The following is an 8,624-nucleotide window of genomic DNA, read 5'->3' as shown; positions in this document are numbered from 1 at the left end:
GTGTATCAAAAATATGTGCATTAGCAAAGCATGGATTATATAATGTATACAACAACAACTGTTTGCTGAAAGTGCAAAGCATTTCCAAGCATAAGGGTTGGCATAGAACACATCTTGCAATGGCTTAGCACAGCACCACACATCTTACAATGGCTTAGCACAGCACCACACATCTTGCAATGGCTTAGCACAGCACCACACAACTTGCAATGGCTTAGCACAGCACCACACATCTTGCAATGGCTTAGCACAGCACCACACATCTTGCAATGGCTTAGCACAGCACCACACATCTTGCAATGGCTTAGCACAGCACCACACATCTTGCAATGGCTTAGCACAGCACCACACATCTTGCAATGGCTTAGCACAGCACCAAACATCTTGCAATGGCTTAGCACAGCACCACACAACTTGCAATGGCTTAGCACAGCACCACACATCTTGCAATGGCTTAGCACAGCACCACACATCTTGCAATGGCTTAGCACAGCACCACACAACTTGCAATGGCTTAGCACAGCACCACACATCTTGCAATGGCTTAGCACAGCACCACACATCTTGCAATGGCTTAGCACTTCGATGGATTGCAATTGCTTTAAAAAAATAGAAGAAAAGAAAAGAAGAATGTCTGATGATCATCTTTTCTTAAAATATTATATTATTATGAACTTAGAATCGCTTAATAATCATAACAATAAGGGGTCAAATAGTTGACTGGTCGCGCTGTGTAGTTTGTCAGTCATTTCCACACCTATCACTTACACGGTGTGTGTGTGTGTCTGGAATCATTTCCATCAGAAAGCAAGCTTCCATCTTACTATTTAATCAGCACGCTGGAGCGGTTTTCCAGAATGTCCTCTATACAGTTTGTTATCTGTTATGCGGAATTTAAAACAGTGAAACTATATTAAAAAAAAAATTATTATTATTATTTTTTTTTTTTTTTTAAAAACTAGAATTGCTCATTATTGCAATTCAGCCCAAAGCCTCCATGGTCTACCTTAACCATGACATGAGGTAGACTCGTGTGTGTGGTTCTATGCACCTTACACGCACAGTTCAACTGCTATATTTACACTCAAGAGAGCATACCGGGATCTAGTGAAAACACCACGTGATTTACAGGGATTACATATAGTTCACTATCCTGTATGACAGTCTTTTAAAATTGTTCATAAAAAACGTGTTGGTGACATGTTCAATATAAAATATGCCAATATGTAAAAATTAGTAATCAAAAATTATTGTTTTTACGTTTGTTTGCTTTAAACGTGTTGTTCTTAATCTTAAATGAGTGTTTGTAAATGAACATATTCTGCTTTTGTTTGTGTTTGTTTCAAAGTTTTGGCTTGGCAACTTCTCTAACTCACGCAAACTGTTTTTAAATGTCTAAGAATTAATTTTAAAAGACCGTGACCGAATGTGATATGGAACATTAACATGAATTGTTTTTTTAATCCAACTGCAAAAAAAAAAAACAAAAAAAAAAACAAGAAAAACAAATCAGTGCCGTTCATTATATAGAAATATATAATGATATAGATATTATATAGAGATACATAATGATATATAAATGCATATATAACTAGTTACTATTAGGCTAAGGATTTCTGTGACCCATGTTTCAATGCCGATTTGTCGTCATGTATATTGACAGGAGTAAATGTAACTGCCATGAGAAAAGTCTTGACTCTGTTCTTCTCTCTTTCCCTATACCCCTCGCGTCTGTTTCATTGTGTCTCATTTATCCTACACGCATGGGTTCATGAGGAATTATCATGGTATATGTGTAATATAATGCCTCCAAAACACGGGCTCTGCATATTTCCCTGCAACAAAGCAACTGAAATATACCAATTGATTAACGCATACATATGCTATCGTATATTTCTGTATATGTAAACCCATGACTCGATAGACACACAGACCTGCCTACAGAGCATTTGAATGGGTTAACATTCAATTAACCTACATACGAGACTAAATCGGTTTACATTGGTTCATAACAGAATGTAGTTAAATTTTAAAATATAAACTAAGGCATTCACCTGGACGGTTAACAAGACGAACTGACGAAGAAGAAAAAAGTTTGAAAGTACCAGTCCCACGGTGATCAATGCGCGGAAGACCTGCGCAAACCCAGCAACAAGCAAGGAATCTGGTTTAAGCAGACACTCTCTAGCGTGGTGAAGTCAGTTTCACTTTTATTGCAGATGGGTATATAAATATGAAAGTATGGTGGGGTCGAGCTTTTATTTGCTATGTTTACATGCGGAAGGTCTCCAAAAACAAAACAAAAATACAATAAAACAACAATTTAAAAAAAAAACGTAATTGAAGACGATATAGTTTTATTTTTTTATTTTTTTATCATAGATATTTTAAGTATATCGACATTTAACATAAGAAAACTTGACATGGCCTTTTGGAAATCTGCAGTTTGTAAACATAATATTCCATATTCCAAAGGTAAGATACCCAATAGTGAAGCAAGTTTACATTTGATGTAAGCTGTTCGGGCGACATGTAAGTGACAGTGGTGCCTATATTCTCAGAACTCTACTAGTCTCGAAGTCGATCTGACAGCTATTTAAAGGAGAAAATATTTAGTTTATTAAATGTGCTGGGTACTACTCTGCTAAATGTTACAGATACCAGAAACAACATATCGGGGCTCTTAAATAAAGCTCCCGAGTTACTTATTTTAAAGTTATTTTACATGAATATATATTTTATAGAGAAAACAAAACTGGTGTTAACTTGGTGGTAAACGCTGTGTGAATATGGCTGTTATTTACACGTTTTCTCCTTTAAGACTCTCAGTAGAACAGAGGCTGGAATTTAGCGCTTTGAGATAGGTCCCAATGGGTGTTACTGTAAGCGCTTTGACATAGGTCCTAATGGGTGTTACTGTAAGCGCTTTGACATAGGTCCTAATGGGTGTTACTGGGCAAGTCAGACGGTTTGTGTTTAACTTCAGAGGAACAACAACTCAGTGTGTGTTACACTCAGCACTAGCTGCGTTGCCCGTACACAAATAGACCTACACACAGGTTGCCATTGTAGTTGATCGTAACACGCTGCAACAGAGTACAAAGTGCTATTTTTACTTCCCTTTGTATTTTTGAGGATTTCAACTTCACAACATGGCCCGAATTTTAGAGGAGTTAAAGGGGTGAGGTGGGATGAGGTGAGGTGGGGGGGGGGGGGGGGGGTCGGGGGGTAAGGAGGAGGTGGGGTCCATCTAAATCGATCAACTGAAATCCAGCAAGATTTAAAAAAAAAAAAAAAAACATTAAGACTGTGTACATCGTACCTTGCTGTTTGTCTTTACATTCTAATACGGTACCTTTAAACAACAGCTATCCATCAGGCCTTCCCATTGTTGATAAACTATCCGCTAATGATTTGGTTTTTGTACATCACTTATGTCAGAAGAAAATAAAAAGATGTAGTTTTTTGTTGCTGTTGTTGTTGTTTTAAGAGCCAAGGTCGACCAAGTTGGACGACATGGGGTTCAGGATGACATCGTGTAAATGGTGATGATGCATAGCGTCTGCGCTGGAAACAGGGATCGCGCTGGGACCCTGCGGCGGGGCCAGCCCGTGCAGAGGCTGGAGTCCAGAGTTCGAAGTCAGCAGTAAAGCAGGGCTCGACGACGTGTGATCCGGGGTCCCCGATGGAGTTTTCTCGTCGTCAGAGCTCCCCAAAATTGATTTATTTCCATTCATGGAAGAAGTCAATGGATGGTGGCTGCTGGAGTTTGAATTCTCGTTGTTTTCTCTGGAGGAAGAGAAACAGGAACGCAAACACGGAGTCAATCAGAACCCCATCGATACATCTACACTTAGATAGCTATGCAAGCAGTGTTTTATTCAATAAGCACTTTATTGGGTTCCTTGTTATGTTTGTTTCATAATTAATGGTGTAGTCTTATTTTTGAAGGGAACAGGAACGCCGCTAAAATATTGATTTATCAAACAAGAATTATTATACGAATGCACATGTTATTTGTCTACTAAACCGCTAGTAACATAATATAGTAGTTAACACTTTTATCTGATTTGACAAGTATTTCCAGTGTCTTTACTTTGTGTGTCAGTGGCACTGTTCATAATATAATGTGCTAGGAATACAATCGTTATACTTTATTTGGGGTAATGAAATAATTAGAAATAAATATACCATGGGGCAATGATTAAAAACAACCTTATAGACACATCTGCAAACATACTGTTGTGTTCCCCCCTGGTCTCTGTCGCATCTTGTTGGTTTTCTGCACATTGATCTGTATATAAAAAGTACTTTATATGATCAACTGTGTGCAGCAAATTATTTAAAATACATAGGCCAGCGCCGTTTAAAACGAGAAGAGGTCATAACAAAAACAATCGCCGCTTATCGTTTGTTTTTCGTTTGTTTTTTTATTTTTGTTTCATGTAAGGTAAGTATAACCTCTTTGTGGTGATAAGATCTCGCTTACAAAGATATACTGCAGGTCGCTTTTGTACTAGTCTACAGCAAAATAGATACAGTGCACCACGGAACAACGGCCGTTTATTACAAATATAAATGACTTTTAAAAACTCCAAAGACCTTTGATATAAAAACTAAACGAAATAAAAGATGCGTAGGCCTATATTTGTAAATGTATTTGTTCAGGTGCAAGCAGTACATCTTTACATGTCAATGTTCACGCTGCATTCACTATATATTGTATTTGACTGTGTAATTTTGTGTTTATGACATATTTGATTAATTTAGTCTACCAGTGTAATGTTTTTCAAAGCGCTTTAACATGTAGGTTTTAATGATTACTGCTTCGAAAACTTCATATTTTTAAATATCATTATATTTGCCAATAGGTTTTTCAAAAAAGTAGTGATCCACAAACACAGCGATTACTGATCGTATATCTATCTGGCCTCTATGAATACAGTAATTAAAGTATTATTTATATTTTGAATTTTAATAGCTTTACTGATGTCACAATGTACCCTATATAATGTTAAAACTCTGAAGACTGAACCAGCACTTAATATAACGGACTCTAAATATTTGGTCTTTTTTATATTTGTTTAGATGAAGAACGGGCAAGGGTTGCAAAAAAAAAAAAGTATTTTCTTTTTTATTATTACCTGTCTTCAAAGAGTAACTGACATATAATAATTATTTTATGTATGTTATTTTATTGCGGTTTTTAAACAGAAAAGTTAAATGTAACCTATATGCTACACTGAATTTCGAGTATCTAGGTAAGAATATTATATGGACGCCTTGGGCTATTTTCGAAACGCGACACCTATGGTTTTGCGAAAGCACATTAAAATAATGTAGTACAATGCACTCCTGGAATTCACAATTATAATTTACAAAATCCAACGTTCAGATTCTTAAACCGCCCATGTAATGTACATGTGTGTTAAACATAATGACTGTATCTGAAGAGAAATGTTTTCAACGATAGTGCCTGTGCGTCTTATGGATTCAGTCTCAAGATTAATACATGTATTTATTTTTTTTTACACTGGCATCTCCCTTGCAGATTTCGTATAGTTTACTTTCCCCCAAGCACTGCGTTAACATACCAGCAAAAACGCTAAACATGATTCGATAAACATGGACGATATACAACAGGATTGCGCAAAGCAATGCAGAGATGTAAAGCCCCTTAATTACGGTTTGTTTTAATAAGATGTTGTGACAATTAATACATACTTGGGTTGCTGAATTATAGCATTTTGTAGACAGTGTTTGAGTCATGAAAATCTGTATTGCTATTCAATCTAGTACAAAAATAAAATAAAATAAATACAAATCAGAGCTAAATGACGAGCTGAACTATTTAACTGTATGGCTGCTGTAGATTTGCGCACAGCGGCAGTTGTTTAAACATATCTAGAGGATATTGGAACTGGAGTACTCAAAAGGCGATAATCTGACTGTTCACAAGTATTAATCCTTAATGTATTAACGACCCTACTCTCAACTTTTAAAACAAAGAAGAAAACAAGAACCCTAACAATGTTTACTTACTCGTACCTTTCTTTGGCTTCTGCTGCTCGGTCCCTCTGTCTTCTATTTTTGAACCAGTTGCTGACTTGGGTTGTGGTGAGGCCGGTGGCTTCAGCTAGCTCCCTTTTCTCCCGCGGAGACGGGTACGGGTTGTGGGTGTACCACTCCCTCAGAACGCCCCGGCTCTTCTCTTTAAAGCAGTAGCTGGTCTCCTCGCCGTCCCAGATGGACCGGGGCAGCGGGAACTTTCTGCGGACACGGTACTTCCCCACTGCCCCTAGAGGGCGGCCCCGGAGCTTTTCAGCCTCGACGTAGTGCGCTTTGAGCCAGAGCTGCTGTAGTTTGGGGTGGTTGTGTGGCGAGAACTGGTGGCTCTCCAGAATCTTGTACAGCTCTCTGAAATTGCCCCGGTGGAAAGCCACGACGGCCTTGGCTTTCAGGACGCTTTCGTTCTTGTGAAGGTGTTCGCAGGCTGGTAGGGACCACAGAAAGCGGCCAAGGCGCTCTATGTTGCCCCCCTGTTGGAGCACTTCGCAGACACACGCAACTTGCTCTTGAGTAAAACCAAAAGTTGGAAGCATTGACATGATCGCCTCTTCTGTTTTATACTTCTTCTTTTAAAACTAAGACATCCACAACCCTGGCGACCACCACACAAAAAGAATCAACGCTGTAAGTCCCCTTTGCACGGCGATAGCAAACTGTGTTTAAAAGAAAACCACACTGAGAGATATATTTCAGATAAGAGGTCGAAAACTCTGGTTTAAGTCCCACTCAAAACAACTTTGTATGTCAATCCCCTTCTAGTTATCACAGCACTAACTTTTACAACTTCCAGTGCCGTTCACCTCCTTTTCTATTCCGATTCAACATAACATACTCCTAAGACTAGACTCTCTCGCTTGTTTTAATAATATTATTCTAACTGGCAAGAAAAGCGATTATGTAGGCTGTGATTGGTTGGTTATCTGACCCGGGGATGGTGAGGATAAGACAATAGTTTTAGTCAAATTATTTGCCATGGTTACGCTGTCATTCAAGTAACCCGATACGCTTTGAGGTTGCTCCCTGGCTGGCTTGACAGATTGCTCTCCTACACTAAGAGCCCGCCCCCAGCTTGACATACGGCTTTGAGAAATTTCCACTTTGATTGACTCTCAGAAGAGCCAAAGAGCAGAGAGGCGCTGCGCAGTCATCTTTCCCCTCAATATAGGGTGGCGCCAGTGCATAGATTAGCTCAGTATGTACATTCATACAACCACACACGTGCCACACTTGACCAAAGCCAAAGTTACCATTCTTGTAAAAGCACCTTCATTCTTTAAACGGAGCATGCTTACACGTTTTCAATGATGTCCGTATACAGTTTAGCTTTGGGACTCCATTGCACCCCCAGATTCGACATTAAATATAATTACAGCATAATTATAAGGCAAGTAAAGTATAGCCTATATTTGTATCTTCAAAAGCCGCAGGGAGAACATTTTTTTTCTGCCATATTTTTCATTAATAAACAAACAAAAACATATTCACATCAGACACTTCTACGTTTCTATAGGCGTTTTTAACACGTTTCTCTTTGATATGGTTGTTATTGAACTCTGCATTTAATTGGCCTGCACGTATTTGTGCTCTGAAAAAAAAAAAAAAAAAACATGACAAAAAATAACCATCGTTTATAGACTGGACTTTTTAAAATGTATTTTAAACGTATTTCATCTGAAAACTTATAACCTTATACGGTCTGCAAACGGTATTAACCAAACATGCTCTTCATATATGTATATCTTTATTAAAACAGTTGATAACTTCAATATATATATATATATATATATATATATATATATATATATATATATATATATATATATATATATATAATTGTACTGTTTTATTTAATTTAGATTTTCACATTTTTATGACTCAACGCTCTTTGTTATATAATAAAACAGAACGTTTTTTACAATTCTGGTTTAGGATGCAAATGACAATATTGCATAAACAAAAGTCTTTGGGTTGTTATCCCACTTCTAGAAACAGTCCTGATGTTTTATACAGTAGAAAATAACCCTTCTGATCTGCGATCCCGGCAAACTCACGTCAATGCTCAGATATCCAGAGGAGAGAGAAAAGATCACGTTTGGGAAGTGACAAGGAGCCCCTTTCAGTCGCTTATTTTCAAAAGGAAAAATAACGACTGGTTTATCCAAAAGAGAAACAAGCCAGACGCGTCTTTTAACGATTCAACATTGTGAAATCCATATTTAATCTTGCGGCTCGTAGGGATTTAGCGTTTTTCTTTTTTTGTATCAACCGTCCAAGTTCTAGTCTATCCATCTTTTAGTAATGCTATCGCGTTGGTAAAATGGACTGAAGGTGCCGTTTTAATTGTACGCAGAGGTAGTGTATTCCTCTATGGATATATAAGAAATCGTGCCCGAAAAAAGGCTTGACAATTAAAAAAAGAATAACTTGTTTAAACATTTTTTGTTAACTTGTTAGCAAATTGTAAATTATAATATTAAAAAGTTCTGCATGTTACAGTTAGTGTCATTATTTTTTTTTATTTTTTATGAATCTTACTTGCAGCCGAGTATACACTT

At 37.5% G+C, this 8,624-nt stretch overlaps 1 protein-coding gene across 2 annotated transcripts; it reads right to left on the bottom strand.

The window, feature by feature from the left end:
• Positions 1–3,223: 3,223 nt before the first annotated feature.
• On the bottom strand, positions 3,224–6,934 carry LOC117403376 (homeobox protein SIX2). Of its 2 annotated transcripts, none has more exons than XM_059024711.1 (2): positions 6,043–6,934; positions 3,224–3,789 (listed from the first exon to the last, which is right to left on the bottom strand). In XM_059024711.1, the coding sequence occupies exons 1-2, from the start codon at positions 6,606–6,608 to the stop codon at positions 3,486–3,488; spliced, it is 870 nt and encodes a 289-aa protein (XP_058880694.1). In that variant the 5' UTR covers positions 6,609–6,934; the 3' UTR covers positions 3,224–3,485. The 2 variants fall into 2 exon arrangements, with proteins under 2 accessions (XP_058880694.1, XP_033861380.3); XM_034005489.3 differs by having other exon boundaries at positions 6,049–6,934.
• Positions 6,935–8,624: the final 1,690 nt, after the last annotated feature.

This window comes from Acipenser ruthenus, chromosome 5 (genome assembly GCF_902713425.1).
Source record: "Acipenser ruthenus chromosome 5, fAciRut3.2 maternal haplotype, whole genome shotgun sequence".
Classification (NCBI taxonomy): Eukaryota; Metazoa; Chordata; class Actinopteri; order Acipenseriformes; family Acipenseridae; genus Acipenser; species Acipenser ruthenus.
This window is presented reverse-complemented; position numbering and strand designations above follow the sequence as displayed.

What these genes read in the sequence shown, in the direction of transcription:
- LOC117403376 (XM_059024711.1), bottom strand. Translation starts at nt 6,608, where the DNA reads ATGTCAATGCTTCCAACTTTTGGTTTTACTCAAGAGCAAGTTGCGTGT. An exon ending in GAAGCCAAAGAAAGGTACGA is followed by an intron (nt 3,790 to 6,042) that starts GTAAGTAAACAT and finishes CTCTTCCTCCAG; the next exon opens with AGAAAACAACGAGAATTCAA.